This window comes from Danio aesculapii, chromosome 11 (assembly GCF_903798145.1).
Source record: "Danio aesculapii chromosome 11, fDanAes4.1, whole genome shotgun sequence".
NCBI classification, from domain to species: Eukaryota; Metazoa; Chordata; class Actinopteri; order Cypriniformes; family Danionidae; genus Danio; species Danio aesculapii.
This window is the reverse complement of record NC_079445.1, coordinates 10,666,421-10,685,705: the sequence shown is the minus strand read 5'-3', so window position 1 is coordinate 10,685,705 and position 19,285 is coordinate 10,666,421. Positions and strand designations below refer to the sequence as shown.

The following is a 19,285-nucleotide window of genomic DNA, read 5'->3' as shown; positions in this document are numbered from 1 at the left end:
ATCAGGGGAGTCCAGTCCTGGAGGGTCACTGTCTTGAAGAGTTTTCCAACTGAACCGGCCAATCAAGATCATACTTGTAACTTCCTGCCAGGTGTTTTGGGGGAAGCTGGAGTTTAAACTCTTTAACTTTTCACATAATAATTACTGAAATATGTTTATTTTACTTATATTATCATCATTGTAAATAAATACACAATATACGTAAAATCTTACATAATAGATTGACAGTAATTGTATCTTAATTTACTCACATGTATACCACTGCAACACCTTATAACCTGTCTAAATTGTGAATAAATGTTTCTGTTAAGTTTTTTACTTTTAAAGTTTTTACTAATTCAATTATTCACATTTTATATATTCACCAATAGCTGGGTACTGTTTTTAGATTGTTTATTAATTTATTCAATCATTTTCCTTCCTTAGTCCCTTATTTATCAGGGGTCGCCACAGCGAAATGATCAGCCAACTATTCCAGCATATGTTTTACAAAGTGATGGCCTTCCAGCTGCAACTCAGTACTGGGAAACACCCATTCATTCACTCACACACAATCACACATACACTATGGCCAAATTAATTAATCCAATTCACCTATACTGCATGTCTTTGGACTGTGGGGGAAACCGGAGCACCTGGAGGAAACCCACGCGAACACAGGGAGAACATGCACACTCCACACAGAAACGCCAGCTAGCCCAAGCTGAGGCTCAAACCAGTGACCTTTTTATTGTGAGGTGACAGTGCTAACCACTGACTGAGCCACCATGCCGCCTAGATTGTTTATGCTTTCTACAAATGAAATAATTGAGTATTCAGATATGTAAAAAACAGATTTCCATTTTCTTTAACATGAGTAATTTTCTGTCTATTATCTGTTTGCAGGTGGCTTTATTGTAGGTGTTTTAGCCATCGATAAGGATGCAGCGGGAACTCCGAATTCCACCATTGATTACAAAATCATTTCTGTGGCGCCGACTACTAAAAATGTGGAATTCTACATCCAAGATAGTGGAGCAATATCCTTTAAAGGATGCTTTGATTATGAGGTATTCATGCAGACATTATTCAAAAGTAATGAGAAATAAAGTTGAAGTCAGAATTATTCGCCCCCCTGTATACTTTTCCCCCAAATTCTGTTTAATAGAAAGAAGATTTTTTTCAACACATTTCTAAACATAATAGTTTTAATAACTCAATTTCTAATAACTGATTTATTTTATCTTTGCCATTTTGACAGTACATAATGTTTTACTACAGAGTACAGTATATGCAGGAATCCTAAAGGCAATTTCAATACCTTTTTAAGACTTTTTAAAGACCTTCTTAGAAGATTTTAAGACCTCATCGCCACTTCAAGTTCAAATTAATATCAAACTTTTAACTTGATAAACAGTTGCTAATAAACAGTTGTAGTTAAATAAATCAATGGAGCACAACCATGCAACAGAACTCAGATAAGCTCGGAAGAAACAAAGCTTGAAAGAATAAATAACGCGGTTGTTTTCAGCGACAGGCTTCATTCACTGTTCAAAATCTCGTCTTTCTCCAACCAGGAGCATGCAAACTTACATTTTCCCATTTCACCGTCTGTTTCGATCTATGGTTTTGATACATGTGGAGAGCATCACGTCACCTTCGCGTGTTTGTCTCAAATTACGTGAAATCACTCGGAAGGAGGAGCTTGGCGGACTCACCCCGGCCCGAACCGATCGCATGGATCGAGCATGCAAATTTGTTCTGGTACAGATGTGACCAAGATAATTATATTTTGTTGCATAATATTATATATAATATCAGTGTTGGGGAGTAACTAGTTACATGCTAGTTACATGTAACGGCGTTATGTAATTTAATTACAAAATAAATGTAACTGTAATTCGTTACAGAAAAATGTGTAATTAAATTACAGTTACTTATGAAAATGTAAAAGATTACATCTAAATCTGGGATATGTTAAATAATATTTATCTGTTGCCTTGCCTGTTTTTGATTTGCATGATGCCTTCTGCTAAGGCCATTTATTAAAGCGGTGCTATTCTGCTATAACTACATTTCTCAGTAGCGTCGCTACTTTATAAATCAAATAGCTTTTCAGAATGTAAGCTATTTTTTTGTCAAGTAGCGCAGTAGCAACCACACAAGCTATATATATCGACCGCTGATCAATACGACGACACCGACATTCACAGAGCTGTGAGGCCGCTGTCTAGCCGAAGAAAATAAAGCCATATGACGATGAGAATGACAATTTCTTCTTCTACCTGTTTTTCTGTGGTCGACAACAAACTTTTTGATGAGTTACTGCCACCTCTTGCTCTGGTCGGTGATGTCGCCAACCAAGGCTAAAGGCCCGTGCACACCTGCTGTGTTTCGCGTTTTCCGTCGATGTTTAACGCCTCGTAACTAAACAAAGGGCACCAATGTGATCGTGCACACCAACGCTCTTTAAATGGCAGGTGTAAAAGCGTCATTTTTGAACAAACTTTTTTTTTGTTTTGACCCACTATATCAAAACCTTCTCCATCGATGAGATTGGCACTTTTGTTCACGTGCACGGAGCTGCAGTAACTTTAAAAACAAGCATGTTAACTTTCTCTCTTCTTCTTCTTTGTTACGAGCGGGCATCAGAAGCTTAAAGTTGTGTAGTGCCAACTAACGTCAAGGAGTGTTTTTACGTGCTCTTCTGCTCAACGCCAGTGAAAATCACTTGGTTTTGAATCCGGAAAAACGTCTCAAAGCGCTGACGATAAACGCAAACCAAAAGCGTCCCAGTGTGTTGGAAAGATTACTGTTGTAAAGGCTAAAATAAACTATGGTAATTACTATTAGTTTATGATAGTTACTAATGAATACTAATGAATTATTTATGAAGAATTTAAAAATGTATACAATATAATTCCCATTGCTAAATATTTCCCTTTGCTATAAATTACTATAGTATTTTAAATATGTAACAGCTTGTTTTATTGGATTTTTTTTTTTTTTCTGGAAAAATTCCGGAACATCAGTGCCTGTGTGAACAGCTCTTTTGTGAATTTACCAGTAAAGTTGTTCCTGTAATTTTCCAGATATTTACCGGTATCACTGTGTGAAAGGGGCTATTGTATAATGATGGTTTGTTCTGTAGGGGAAAAAAACATTGCTTAAAGGGGCTAATAATATTGACCATAAAATGTTTTTTAAAAAATTGAAAACTGCTTTTATTCTAGCTAAAATAAAGAAAATAAGACTTTCTCCAGAAGAAAAAAAATTATAGGTAATGGTGTGAAAAATTCCTTGCTTTATTAAACATCATTTGGGAAATATTTGAAAAAGAAAAATGGGACTTCACCTTTGACTTCAACTGTAAATAGGTTGTTCTTACAAACCCAGTTCATTCAGGCCATAGCATACTACACCTCGGCATATGCATGCCTGAAAAACCTGTGTGTCATGCTATAGCATTTGAATATAGCAGTAACTAGACATGAGCTATCATGTTAGTGCCCTAGAGAACAACAGACATCACAGTCCAGTCTCAGTGTTACAGTAACAAGTGAAAACCTGCCTTTATGATATTTTGACATTTTTTCAGATGATTTAAGGTTAACGTGCACATTTTATTACAGCATGTATGTGGGAGTCTAACTGGTTTTCTTTTTCAGGTGGCTAGTAAATACATTATAATGGTTGAGGCAAAGGACCGTGGAGAGGTTGTAAAGTTGTCCAGCACAGCAACTATAGTAATCAACCTGCAGGATGGAAACAACCACATACCGGTTATCACAGGGCAAACGGTTAGTGTTTGTCTTTTCAAAATATTGAAGATTCATTTGAAATATGGGGCATCATGGTGGCACACTGGGTAGCACGATTGCCTCACAGCAAGATGGTCGCTGGTTCGAGCCTCGGCAGGGTCAGTTGGCATTTCTGTGTGGAGTTTGCATGTTCTCCCCTTGTTCACGTGGGTTTCCTCCAGGTGCCCTGGTTTCCCCTACAGTCCAAATACATGCGCTATAGGTGAATTGGGTAAGCTAAATTATCCATAGTGCATGTGTGTGAATGAGTGTGTATGGGTGTTTCCCGGTGATGGGTTGCAGCTTGAAGGGCATGCACTGCATCAAACATAATCTGGATAAGTTGGTGGATCAATACACTGTGGTGACCCCTAATAATAAAGGCGCTAAGTCGAAGGAAAATTAATGAATGAGTATCAAGGAGAAGGGCTAGGACAAAATATGGTGATGTTTCTATTTCCTCTCCACTTTTTTAGGGTTCAGGTAATGTGGTGGAGGGGACAAATGGTACCTCCCCTCTCAAAATACACACAACCGATGCTGATACACGTCCCACTGCTGCATGGAGGGTCAGATACTCCATTGAAGGGGATAAAGGTGGTCACTTCTCCATTCGTACTGATCCAGACAACAACGATGGCATACTTACAGTGGTTAAGGTATGTTTACACATCATAATGTTCTTATATTCAAAAATCTCATCATCAGAAAAAATAAAACAATATAAAATTAGGTAAATCAAATAATTTGGGTGTAATTAGTAGGATAGACAACATAAGATAAAATACATGCAATTAAATGTGTTCTTAAATGTCTGTGTCATAAGATATTTTGGTGGGATATAATTTTGGGAACAACTATATTGATACCGATATTGGTCTAGCTAGTTTTTTCTCTGCTAAATTAGTTTTACTGAACATTGATTGAATCCATTTAACAGTCAGCCTTCAACAAAAATAGAAGCAGACGTTAAGATAAATTACAATATGACAACTTTCAAATGTGATTTTTTTTTGACATTCAGTATTTGTTTTAGCAACAGTAACTTTTACTTGATATATAATAGATGAAGATATTTATTTAATAATCTTAAGAAATAAAGCCAGTTCTGTTGCTATGTATAAATAATACATTTTGGTTCTCCAGAAAAATACTGACTCACTAAGGTTCAGTTGGTTTCTTTTATTGACCAAGATATTTTAGCCCAAACTAACCAATGATTTTGTGTCAGAGCAAGAGGATCGAGCACACTAGCTGCTTTCTCGACACACATCGGACATTTTTTACAAAAAAAAAAAAAATTAGATAAAAATGTTTATTCCATTTCCTCCATGTAATTAATAAACCATTGGTATCAGCCTTTTTAATATTATTTCTCATTTGCCGATAGCTTTACATAATCCAATATCAGCTGATAAATATCCCTAATATTTACTTATCAGATTAATCTTTTTACATATATTTGTCACAAATTTTTCAATTATTCATCGAAACTTTCATATAATGAATGAATGAATAAATGAATGAATGAATGAATGAACCATCAAACAAACCAATGAATGAACCAACCAACCAAAGAAGGAACCAACCAACCAACCAACCAACAAACAAACAAACCAACAACCAATGAACCAATGATCCAACCACCAACCAACCAACCAACCAATGAATGAACCAACCAATAAACCAAGAATCCCACCAACCATCTAACCAACCAACCAGCCAATCAATGAATGAACCAACCGGCCAACGAATTAACTAACCAATGAACCAGCCAATGAGCCAACGATCCAACCAACAAACCAACCAACCAATGAACTAATGATCCAACCAACCAACCAATCAACCAACCAACCAACCAACCAACCAATCACTGAATTAACCAACCAACAAACCAATCAACTAAACAACCAGCCAATCAATGAACAAACCAACCAACAAACCAACCGACCAACCCACGAATGAACCAATCAATGAAACAGGAATCCAAGCAACCAGCCAATTAATGAATGAACCAACCAACAAACCAACCAAGTAAACAACCAGCCATACAATGAACGAAACAACCAACTAATCTACAAATGAATCAACCAATGATCCAACCAACCAACCAACCAATGAATGAACCAACCAATGGTCCAATCAACCAACCGACCAACCAACCAACCAGCCAATCAATGAATGAACAATATGCAAACCAACCAACCAACCAATGAATGAACCAACCAATCAAACAATGATCCAACCAACCAACCAACCAACCAACCAACCAACCAACCAACCAACCAACCAACCAACCAACCAACAAACAAACAAACTAACCATCTAACCAACCAACTAGCCAATTAATGAATGAACCAACCAGCCAATGAATGAACTAACCAATGAACCAATGATCCAACCAACCAATGAATGAACCAACCAATGAGGCAATGATCCAACCAACAAACCAACCAATGAATTAATGATCCAACCAACCAGGGGTGTGTTTCCCAAACAACAACGTAACTCGCGGCTGAACTTTCATAGTACGATGCATAGTTTGGGAAAAGAACGATGTAGTAAAGAGTGTTTCCCAAAACGCTTAGTTTCTCTGTCGCAGATCCATCGCTTGAACCACGTTAGTTATAACGTAAAATGCCCAAAATGATGCTCTAAACTGGGTGGAGTAACTACTTCTTTAGAGAAGAACGCATAACTTCTTTGTGCAAATTATATTGTTTTAAACACACACACATTTAAAATAAAATCCAATATTAGATTCTGTAAAAACATGCACTCGCTTTCCATATTAATTGAAATATATGTAGATGGCACATAGGGCCTATGTTTGCTTTACTAATATTATTGAGAAGTTGAACATTACATATTCTATTCTAAAACATATCACTTTCAAAAGCTAACACGTATTCTAATATCAGATAAATCATATAAATAAATAATGAGGCTATTTATTATAAAATGAAATGTAATATTTATTATTTATTAGAAATGAGAATTTTTTTTATAATAATACTTATTTAATAACATACTTTAATAATAATTTTAATGGTGATGATGATTTTGATGATGATGATGATAATTATTATTATTATTAAGTAGGATATTGTTTATTTATTTTTTTGAAAAGTCTACTTTTACAATTTGACACATGTAAACCACTGCAGAAATTTCGAACCAGCAGGCTCATGTCATACATACAGATTCTCAATATATAACCCACTAAAAATTAAAAGAATTAACATATGCTTTTTTGTTTTCACAAGCTTTGGAGACGTAACATAACTTCTGCTTTTAAATAATAGGTCACCTATAGCTTTTATCATGAGGCTGTGTTTAAAATTACATCAATGTTTTGCAAAGTGCACTGCGAAGGGAGCACAATTGTAAACATGAAGATCGCTAAAACTGAACTGTAAAAATAGTTTGAAAGCAAATTACACCTAAGTGTGATGACTTTATAGCTTTTTTATTTTTAATAATTCTTACTTTGAATGTTAGAATGTTCTAAATGAATAGGACATGGGGGGATAAATGGCAATAGAACACAGCCAGAAACTATGTTTCTAACTACAGCTCCAGAGGTAGCTGTTTGCAGTTTGCGCAGTTTGCGAATGTTCGTTGGCGCGACCTTAGTTGGCTAACAATGGTTTTGGGAAATGCACCCCAGCCAGTCAATAAATGAACCAACCAACCAATTAACCAACCAACCAGCCAATTAATGAATGAACCAACCAACAAATCAACTGACCAACCCACGAATGAACCATTCAATGAACCAATTATCCAACCAACCAGCTAATCAATAAATGAACCAACCACCAAACCAACCAACTTACCAACCAACCATACAATGAACGAACCAACCAGCCAACCAACCAACCAACCCACGAATGAACCAACCAATGATCCAACCAACCAACAAACCAACCATTGAATGAACCAACCAATGAACCAATGATCCAACCAACCAAACTACCAACCAACCAATCAGCCAATCAATGAATGAACCAAATGACAAACCAACCAACTAACCCTCTAATGAACCAACCAATGAAACAATGATCCAACCAACCATCCAACCAGCCATCATTGAATGAACCAAATGTCAAACCAACCAATCAACCAACCCACGAATAAACCAACCACTGAATCAATAATCCAACCAACCAACCAACCAACCAACAAATGACTGAACAAACCAACCAACCAAGTTACGAACAAACCAACCAATGAACCAATGATCCAACCAGCCAACCAACCAATGAATGAACAAACCAACCAACCAAGAAATGAAGCCAACCATTGAACAAATGATCCAACCAACCAACCAACCAGCCAATCAAGGAATGAACCAACCAGCCAACTAATGAATGAACCAACATTATTCATTTTGCTAATCACATTTATTACGGTTGTTTTTGTGTAATAAATAATAAAAATACTGTATTTATATATTTGAGAAAAAATGCACTGGAACTGATTATTTTTATATTGATTATTTTATTTTTTTTTTTTTTTTGCATTAATGCATTTATTATATTGTAATCTTGATAAACCTTGTCATTAAGACGCATTTGTTTCTTTGTTCATTTGTTTGCTTACTCATTTCTTTTCTCTCCATGCAGCCTCTGGACTTTGAAGAACAAACAGAACATAAACTCAGCATCTCCGTAGAGAACGAAGTGCCGTATTTCTCTTGTGTGGTAAAGGAGAGATCTCCAAGTGGCCTCTGGACTGTCATCTCAAATCCATCAAAACCATCCTCTAAGAATATTACCATCACAGTGGAAGATGCAAATGACCCTCCATATTTCACAGATCCAGTACGGAAAGTCATTTTAGAAGAAAATGGTGCTATTGGAGCTTTTGTGGACCAAGTGAAAGCAGTAGATCCTGACACTGGACGTCCCCATAAACTAGAGTAGGTTTCTTATGTGTTTGATTAATCGAAAGGATCATTTTGCTTAACTGGACACTAAAATGACATTTAAAATGTCTAGATCTATACATTACCTGACAAAAGTCTTGTCGCCTATCCAAGTTTTATGAAAAACAAATAATAACTTGACTTCTAATTGATCATTTGGTATCAGAAGTGGCCTATATGAAGGGCATTTCGCCTCTAGATAATTGGGACATTAGAAATAATGTCCAGTATAGAATATAAAGTCATGGTGCAGTGGAAAAAGAATTATTATAGTGTATGACTCCCATGAGCTTGGAGGACTGCATCCATACATCTCTGCAATGACTCAAAAAACTTATTAATAAAGTCATCCAGAATGGCAAAGAAAGCGTTCTTGCAGGACTCTCAGCATTCATCAAGATTCTTTGGATTCGTCTTCAAAGCCTCTTCCATATTACCCCAGACATGCTCAATAATGTTCCTGTCTGGTGACTGGGCTGGCCAATCCTGGAGCACCTTGACCTTCTTAGCTTTCAGGAACTTTGATGTGGAGGCTGAAGTATGAGGAGCGCCCCCTTGCCCTCTCCTGTGGTGTAATGTAAAGGGCAGCACAAATGTCTTGATACCTCAGGCTGTTGATGTTGCCATCCACTCTGCAGATCTCTCACATGCCCCCATACTGAATGTAGCCCCAAACCATGATTTTTCCTTCACCGAACTTGACTGATTTTTGCCAGAATCTTATAAAATGTACCACTGAAGTCACACTGAATGTTTTGACAATGTTTTTGGTTCCTTTTCTGGACTTTAAAAGTCTCCTGACTGTTGATGTTTATTGATAGTTTTCAGTCACGTGACCTGTGCAGACACCTGGCGAGCAAAAAACACAATAGGCCAAAATGGCAACTATTCAATTCAATTCAATTCACCTTTATTTGTATAGCGCTTGCGGGTTCTAATATGTCTTCTGCAGTATTTGTGATGATTGGATCAACAGATGATTCATCTGAAAACTCTACCTTCTGCCACTTTTCCAAATGATCAACTAGAAGTCAAGTTATTATTTGTTGGTCTTACAACTGGCATTGACGACAAGACTTTTGTCAGGTAGTGTATATGTGACCTGGACTACAAAACTAGTTGCAGTGTAGCTTAAAAATATTCTATGGGTCAATAAACACATTCGATTATTGCATGAAAACAATGTTCCATGAATATTTTGCTAATTTACCACTGTAAATATAAGAAAAGCTATTTTTTGATAAGTTATGTCCATCACTAAACAGGTCATATGGACTTTTAAGCTGATTTTCTCAATATTTTGAGAAACGTGCAACGTGCAAACTCCACACAAAAGCACCAACTGACCCAGCCAGGACTCAAACCAGCAACCTTCTTGCTGTGAGGTCACAGTGCCAACCATTAAGCCAGCGTGTCGGCCCTCCGCTTCATATTTTATCAGTTAATCACATTATACATATCTTGAAAACTGTCAGAACGTTTATGGAGTACTTCGCTGGAATAAATTCATGATAGAATATATTAAAATAGAAAACATTTATTTTAAATTTAAGTTACATTTCACAAAACTGATTTTATTATTTGAGCAGAAAAAAATTCTTTACAAAACATTAAAAAGTCCCACTTTTAAAATAAATAATCATTTGATAGCACCAATATTATTAGTTACTCTTCTCAAAATCACATTGCCACAAGTGTTAAAAAACACTGATATTTTGAACTTAAAGGGTTCATGAACTGAAGTTTCTGAGGTACACATAATATAATCAAGACTTTCACGTTAAAAACATTATTTAGTGTACATTATTTTATAATTTGAAACCCATTTTTTGACAACATCAAATAGACAGAAATGAATGAATATATGTGTAGTTTGTCTAATCTGTTTATTTGATGACTAGTCTTTTTTTAACTATTGTAATACGTCTATTAGACTTTCACTTAGATTATAGTTTTTTTAAATGATAAAATTACCTTCAATGTGTCAAAAGATGGGTGACACGTGGCTCGGTGGTTAGCACTGTCACCTCACAGCAAGAAGGTCATTGGTTCGAATCCAGGCTGAGCAAGTTGGCATTTCTGTATGGTGTTTGCATGTTCCCCCACAGTCCAAAGACATGCGCTATAGGTGAAAGGAATAAGCAAATTTGTCCGTAGTGTATGTGTGTGAACGAGTGTGTATGGATGTTTCCCAGTGATGGATTGCAGCTGGAAGGGCATCCGCTGCGTAAAACATATGCTGTATAAGTTGGCGGTTCATTCCGCTGTGGTGACCCCAGATGAATAAAAAGGAAAATTAATGTCAAAAAATCAAGGAAAACATGATTTCTCAATTCATAACTCATTTAATATAACGGCAATGCATGCTGGCTTTAACTGTCCGGAAGTTTCTAAATACCTTTTGGTGGGGGGATTCAGTGTTCTTGTTAATATAACAGGTTCCTCTATTATAGGTATTCTATTGAACACGACCCTGCTGGCTGGTTCAGAGTGGACAAAACAACAGGAGAAATCTTTGTAAAAGAGACAGTGGACAGAGAATCGAGTTATGTGACCAACGGGACTTACACAATTTTTGTCCTTGTGACAGAAAAAGGTAATAAAATATGGATACACACCTAAATCCATCCATTTCTCAATGTGCTTGTCCTGCACATTGGATTTCAGGGATGCTGGAGTTATTGTTGAAAGAATTGCTTAATTCCATTTGTGTTCAATAAAAAAGGTCAGGAGTGAGTTTTCTTAAATGTCAAAGATATTAGTAATTTATTGGATACAACTGAATAATTTCATTCACAGATTTCTGGTAATCCCCAATGCAATGCAAGAATTACATTCAGGAAGTGCGCAAAAATTTTCATGTCCTGACTCTAGATTTTATATGCAGCTGATATTAACAGGTGGAATTTAGTGGAATTCGTTACTTGTCAATCATTTTCCAGTCCTCCGTTGGCCGCACCCATACATACGTCTTCTTTTTTTCCAAATTCTCTCCACAATGTTAACAGCATAAGACCTTTCAAGTGCAAATATTCTTGGTTCATTCATTTTCAACCCATCTCTGCTCACAGTAAGTTTAGCTGCAGAGCTCAAGTTAATTTTAGACAATCGGGTCTTTGCATTTCAATCAGCTTCATCTACTTATGCAAAAATGCTTCATTAGTATGCAAGGCATATCACACTTGAGAAGAAGTTTGGTTAATATCACCTTAAGCATTACAAATACAATTGTCTAATAAGAAGAGTCAAAAATAATAAAAAATACTTTCCTTTTTCCAACACTTATCCCAGCATTTTAGGTCTTAACCAGTCTGTATTGTCTGCATTACACCTCCTTATCCCTGTTGAAATTCTGATTTTCCACACCAGATGACCATCCTCCAATGACAAGCACTGCCACGATTCAGGTCTACGTGGAAGACAAAAATGATAACGTCCCATTGCTAAAGGAAAACAGAGTTTCTGTCTGTCAGTCTGACCAATTGTCAAGTGCAGAGGTCTCAGCGCAGGACCTCGATGGAGATCCCTACAGTGGGCCGTTCAGTTTTGAAATTATAGGAGACCATAAGGAAGGATGGAGTTTTGACCCAAGCTATGGTAAATAATAATATTATTTCTTAAGCTTGTGTCACTATGTGATTTTCAATCATTCTAAAAGGTTGTAGCATGTCAGACTGCATGAACATGATCCCTCTGTCACACTGTAATATCTCAGCCATAATGTCATACTGAATAACAATCAAAATGTGCCAAACATACGGACATGCAAGTAAAGTTTGACATCATCCATCTGAGACACTTACACTATCCCGCATTCTGACATGATGCCTCACGGCAAACAGAAACAAACTGTAGCACTAATTTACTCACAGCATGCCTCAATGGACCTTTTTCACATTCAATTTAGAGCGTAGTAAATGGGAGAGTACAACAAATGGGAGTAAATTGGAGAGTTTTTTTACAATCCTATTTGCTTAAATAATAAAAATAAAAACTCCACAATGGTATTATCAAGACTTTCAGAAAAAGGAAAAACAATTCTGTGAGACTGATAACGGCAGCCAAAGGAGAGAACAACGTCCAATTTACTGTCCCGCCCATAGACACTGCATTAGAAACAACTCACAGAGATAGTTATTAGCAATTTGATGCAAAAATAATGTAATACATACATAAATACATATAAACATACATACATTTTTAAAAATCTAAATATTATTAAAACTTTCAGGTCTTTTTAAGCTCAAACTCCCTATAAGTCAAGTCATTTCATTCAGTGGCAGAGCTTAATTTGTGCCAGAACAAACCGGATTTGGATCCAGCACCTAATCTGGATCCTGAAATCTGATTTAGCACCTAATTTTACTGATTCCCCCTCCTCACACCTGCTCGCACACACCACTGCCCCCCCACACTCTTTACTTTCTTTCACGACTCCCCAACCCTCTTCACTTTCGTCCACAACACCTCCTTAACCCCTCTCCCCCTCTTCACTTTCGTCAACGACAACCCCACCCACCCGCTATTCACTTTCAACCACCCACAGTCCCCCACCTCTTCACCCTTTTGTTCACGACAATCCCCAAACCAATATCCCCCCCACCCCCCGCTCTTCACTTTCGTCTACGACTACCCCCCCACCCGCTATTCACTTTCGTATGTGACAACCACCCACCGTCCCCCCACCTCTTCACCCTTTCGTTCGCGCAACCATCCCCAAACCCCCGTTCCCTCCTTTCACTTTAGTCCGTGACAACCCCCCACCAACCAATCCCCCACCTGCTATTCCCTTTAGTCTGCGACACCTCTCCCTCCTCGAAATTTACAAATTAAGCACTGTTCGGTGGCCATCTTTAAAATGCCTCTCGGGCGGTAAGCTCTGGCATTCTGTCTGAATGGGGAAACATCAAATTCTCCAAAACTGTTTGCCAAATTTTCGATTACATTACATATTTAGAATCACCAATAAAATTAAATAACAACTTAGGGACCATAAGTTTCATTTCTAAACGTTCAAATCAAACAAAATCTGCATATTTTTAGGTTGCCCAAGCTAATGCGCATGTACACTCGAAAGAAACAAGATCACGACACCAACCTCATTTATGGCCGTTCTACACATTATCATCCTTTGAATAATGCTTCATCAGGTCGCGCTGCTCTTCTGAAGTAATTCACAACTTGGTCTTGATGGCGAAACTCCTCCAGAAATGACGTGCGTTTGACTGGACGGACTGTACCTCGCTTTCGTTCCATAGAGATTACAAAACCAAAAAAATTTTGTTTTCAGGTCTAAGTGGTTCATGTAAAAGTACAGATTTCAAGCTTTATGTGGATATATTTTTATGTCTTTGAAGCAAGTATTCGTTGAGATTTTAATGTGTTTGTTGACCTTTTCCCCATTCAAAATTACAGGAGTAACACGTCTTGTGTATTCTATAGTCTCTGTAAGATGCTGATGACTGTTAAACCCGTCATAACAGTCTTTTGAAAAGGGTCCATAATAAAACCAGAAGAAAGTTTTGTTGTTTGAAAATGGTTTGAAATGTTTGTGCTGATAGCCATGATAGTCAGATTCAATGCTCCTACTGGTTTGTGGTCTAAGCTAAAGTCACACTGCAGGAAAATGCCTGAAATCTTCACTGCAGAACTTCATCAGAGGGAAAATTTGATGATAACTAATAGGATTTTTTAGGATTTCCCAAATTTGTCTCAGATGACCAAATCATGGCTAAAATCGCACAGTGTGAGCAGAGCTCTAGTCAACTCTAGAGTCAAGACCTTTCTAAATACCACTGCCAGCACCTTGAACGATTATAATCACAGACTACATCCGAAATCACATACTTCCATAAGGTACGCAAAATAACGTATGTGAGCAGAGTAGTATGTCAGAATTCATAGAATTCGAAAAACAGTATGTGAGAAGTACAACGATGACTTTCTACTTCCAGCGAGATTCTATGGCCCAATCCCAATTCTATTTTTGTACCCATACCCCTTCTCCTTCCCCTTGGCCCTTAAAACCAAGTGTGAAGGGGAAGAGCTTCAAAATGTACCCCTAAGAATTGGGACAGCACCTGCACACGTCATCATATGTCATTGCAATCTCTTGCTTCATATAAGATCAGACAATTGCGACTGCTGTAGTTACTCCAGTTGCATTATTTTTTGGTATTTATCTTCAGGAAATCATTGAAATCATATATCATGTTATCATAACGATCTAATGTGGCAATAAGGTCATAACTATACTGCGCATTTACACCGTGGCCATATTCATATATGTAAACACTCCAAAATAACATTGACATTATAGCAGACACTGTAAAAAGCTCCTTCTCAGTCACTAGACTTTTCTGACAGGGTATTCGAGTGTCATCGAGTGTCAGAATGTTGTAGAAATGCTGTACAGGAGTTATTATTAGGGACTATAGATAGTGAAATTTAGCGGTTATTGTTTTAGCATGACAATAAAACACGAATGCGGTTATGAATATATTAAAACATGTGCTTGTTTATTGTAAAAATTCATAATAATGACAAAAATACTAATTTGTTCATCTCCTGACTTCCGGGTGCTACTGTGGCTGGTGTATTCAGGGAAATTTTCTTACCCCTTGGATTTCGAGTGTGGTCCTGAAAAATCTTCATTCGAAGGGGTATCTACCCCTTCCCCTTAACCCTACGTCTTCAAGCTAAAGAGAATTGGGACACCATTACCCCTTCATGGGAACGTGCAAAACGAGGGGTAGGGGTAAGGGGAAGGGCTAAGGGGTAGAATTGGGATTGGGCCTATAGTGTACATCTGATGGGCACTACACTATCCCATAATGCCATGTGAGAGAATTCATGAATGGGAGAGAAGCAACTGACGCGGGTAGGTTATGTGGTAATGACAAATGGCAGATGTACTGTAGTACGTCCGAGCTCTATTTATACTACTCACATTCCTACGATATAGAACATACTTTTCAAATCCTCATGCACTGTTGTAAATTCAAATTCAAATGTAGTAACTACTGAGCAGTAGGCAATTTTGGAAGCATTGTTCTTAACATTTGGCTAGTCTTTCGATCAAAAGCCTTTCTTTAATAATTTTTTGACTTTGTCTTTTAGGTTACACCGTGCGTTTGGTAAAGGATAAAAGAGTTTATGCGAGCCTGTACACACTGAGTGTGAAGATTTCTGATAAGCAGGGCAGGTTTGTCCTCCAGAACCTCACTGTCGCTGCGTGTGATTGTGCCGTCTCACCAAACTGCCTGCTCCAGCGCAACACACAGCAAAAAGTGGGAAATGGTCTGTTAGGAATTACCATTTTTGCCACACTCATGGTTTTGGGTGAGCAGTTGATTATTTTTCCCAATAATTACCTATAAATAAAGGGATAATCAATGGCTTGCCATGCATTAAAGGATTATTAATATGCAATAGTCATTTGCCAAGGTATGTACAGGTAAAAATTAGTTTTGCTCTTTTTGTGCAATATTTGACTGAATTTTGACTGTGATCAAAACTGACTGAAACTACCTGTGCGTTTCAACGAAAACTATTTACACGCTACAGCCAATCAGAATCAAGAATTTCAACAGACCAAAATTATTTGATTTAGCATGATTGTAATACACTCACTGGCCACTTTACTAGGTACACCTACCAGGTTTGACTGGCTTTTGCCATCAGAACTGCCTTAATCCTTTGTGGCATGGATTCAACAAGATACTGGAAATATTCCTCAGAGATTTTGGTCCATATTGACATTATTTGTCGACTGCACATCCATGATGCGAATCTGCTATTCCATCACATCCCAAAGGTGCTCAATTGGATTGAGCTCTGGTGACTGTGAAGGCCATTTGAGTACAGTGAACTCATTGTCATGTTCAAGAAACCGTTCAGAGACGCTCTTCTGCATACCTCAGTTTTAATGAGTGGTTATTTCAGCTCGAACCAGTCTGGCTATTCTCCTCTGACCTCTGGCATCAACAAGACATTTGCACCCACAGAACTGCCGCTCACTGGATATTTTCTTTTATTCAGACCATTCTCTGTAAACCCTAGAGATAATTTTGTGTGAAAATCCCAGTAGATCAGCAGTTTCTGAAATACTCAGATCAGCCCGTCTGACACCAACAACCATGCCACGTTCGGAATCACTTAAATCCCCTTTCTTCCCCATTCTGATGCTCGGTTTGAACTGCAGCAGATCGTCTTGACCATGTCTACTGTACATGTCTAAATGCATTGAGTTGCTTGTATGTGATTGGGTGATTAGAAATTTGCACTAAGGAGCAGTTGGACAGGTGTACCTAATAAAGTGGCCGGTGAGTGTATATTGTCCTACTATCGGTCAGGGCATCTTGACTTTTTGAAACATTCAAAATACGGTACTCACTAGCATGTGTGTGAGTGCATGACTATTTGATGTTAAAAAGATGTTTTTCCTGATAGCATTTCTGCTGTTGACCCTTACTTGCTCTTGCGGGAGTGTGAAGTCTCTGGCACAAGTAGACAATGTCTTAGAAGATGCCCTTCTGTCGTCAAATATTGAGAAACCAGGCACAGATTGTATGGTAATTATCTATCTATCTATCTATCTATCTATCTATCTATCTATCTATCTATCTATCTATCTATCTATCTATCTATCTATCTATCTATCTATCTATCTATCTATCTATCTATCTATCTATCTATCTATCTATCTATCTATCTAGCTAGCTAGCTAGCTAGCTTGCTTGCTTGCTTGCAGCATGGCTTGCATATTGTTAACATAATTTGCTGTTAGTGCTAACATTTGACAAGCTATTGAATTTCATGACTTTTCATGATCTCACAATTTGTAAAAGAAAACCTCATATGAACAACAGCATGACATATTGCACCATACCATTATTTATATAACAAAAAAGGTCAGAATGGAAAAGCAATGAATGATAACGTAGGACACTTTAACTGTTTAAGGGACAGTTCACCCAAAAATAAATAAAATAGTTTGTTACCTTCGGTGATCTAAGGTTTAATTTTCCAAGTTTTATGACCTGCCAAGAAGTTTTTTATTTGTATAGCATATTTTCACAATAATAATTGTTCCAAAGCAGCTTTACAAAAGGTGTATGTTATCACATTACACTCAAAATCAGAAAGTTAAGCTTTTGTGTATTGGGCGGGATAATATATAAACATAGTTATCCTGCAGTTATACAATACAATACATAGTGTACTTTTCAAATAGGTCATATGTATGACATATGTATGTTTCCTTCAGCTTAGTCCCTTTAGTCATCAGGGGTCACCACAGTGGAATGATCCGCCAACATATCCAGCATTTACACAGCGGATGCCCTTCCAGCTGCAAACTAGTACTGGGAAACATCCATGTGCACTCATTCACACACATACACTACGGTCAATTTAGTTTATTCAATTCACATATAGCGCATGTCTTTGGACCCTGGGGAAAACCGGAGCACCCGAAGGAAACCCATGTGAACATGGGGAGAACACATTTTCAATGAGGTGTATTTGTGTATTACCTAAGTGTTTCTGCTGTCTCCGAAGTTCTCGTTGGCATCATATCTTCAAGTCCTTTTAATATGCCCTGATAGGAAAAAACATGGAATTCCGAAGGATGTCCTAACTTTTTTTCACATGGCTGTATATTTAATCTATCTGTTAATATATACACTGCCTGACAAAAGTCTTGTTGTCAATCGCAGTTGTAAGAACAACAAATAATAACTTGACTTCTAGTTGATCATTTGAAAAGTGGCAGAAGGTAGAGTTTTCCCGTTAATCATCTGTTGATCCAATCATCACAAATACTGCAGAAGACCTATTGGAACCCGCGTAGACCCAAGATTCTCACAAAAATCTGTCAAGTTTGGTGATGGAAAAAATCATGGTTTGGGGTTACATTCAGTATGGGGGCATGCGAGAGATCTGCAGAGTGGATAGCAACATCAACAGTCTGAGGTATCAAGACATTTGTGCTGCCCTTTACATTACAAACCACAGGAGAGGGCAAATTCTTTAGCAGGATAGCGCGCCTTCTTATACTTCAGCCTCCACATCAAAGTTCCTGAAAGCAAAGAAGGTCAAGGTGCTCCAGGATTGACCAGCCCAGTCACCAGAGTTGAACATTATTAAGCATTGCACTATGACTTTTTATTCTATACTGTACAACATTTCTGTTAAGTGACAAGACTTTTGTCTAAGCAAAGTCAGACCTTACTGTCCTAATTAAATAATTAAACATCAAGGCATGATCACATTTTATTTTGGTAAAATAAGCGTAATCTAGAGGCCTTTGCCTTTCATATAAGCCACTGCTGAGACAAAATGATCAACTAGAAGTCAAGTTATTATTTGTTGTTCCTAAAACTTGGATAGGCGACAAGACTTTTGTCATATTTTTCAGAGTTTTAAGACTACAACATGACAAATAACTGTTGTTCTATCATTTGTTTTAATAAAGGTCCCGACTACTCTACTGAGGAAAACGTCTGTCAGTCAGTCAAAGGAAACAACTATTGTCAATAACTGGACTCAAAAGAAAGCTGATTTTCAGCAGGTA

At 37.4% G+C, this 19,285-nt stretch overlaps 1 protein-coding gene across 1 annotated transcript in view; it reads left to right on the top strand.

Moving 5' to 3' along the window:
* cdh27 (cadherin 27) overlaps positions 1-19,285 on the top strand; it is a 40,777-nt gene that overhangs the window by 16,086 nt on the left and 5,406 nt on the right. The window contains exons 5-13 of the mRNA XM_056468376.1: positions 886-1,049; positions 3,648-3,779; positions 4,256-4,438; positions 8,408-8,703; positions 11,163-11,305; positions 12,079-12,306; positions 15,829-16,050; positions 17,161-17,282; positions 19,187-19,282. Coding sequence (XP_056324351.1) covers positions 886-1,049; positions 3,648-3,779; positions 4,256-4,438; positions 8,408-8,703; positions 11,163-11,305; positions 12,079-12,306; positions 15,829-16,050; positions 17,161-17,282; positions 19,187-19,282 — 1,586 coding nt within the window. The remainder of the gene's footprint in view (positions 1-885; positions 1,050-3,647; positions 3,780-4,255; positions 4,439-8,407; positions 8,704-11,162; positions 11,306-12,078; positions 12,307-15,828; positions 16,051-17,160; positions 17,283-19,186; positions 19,283-19,285) is intronic.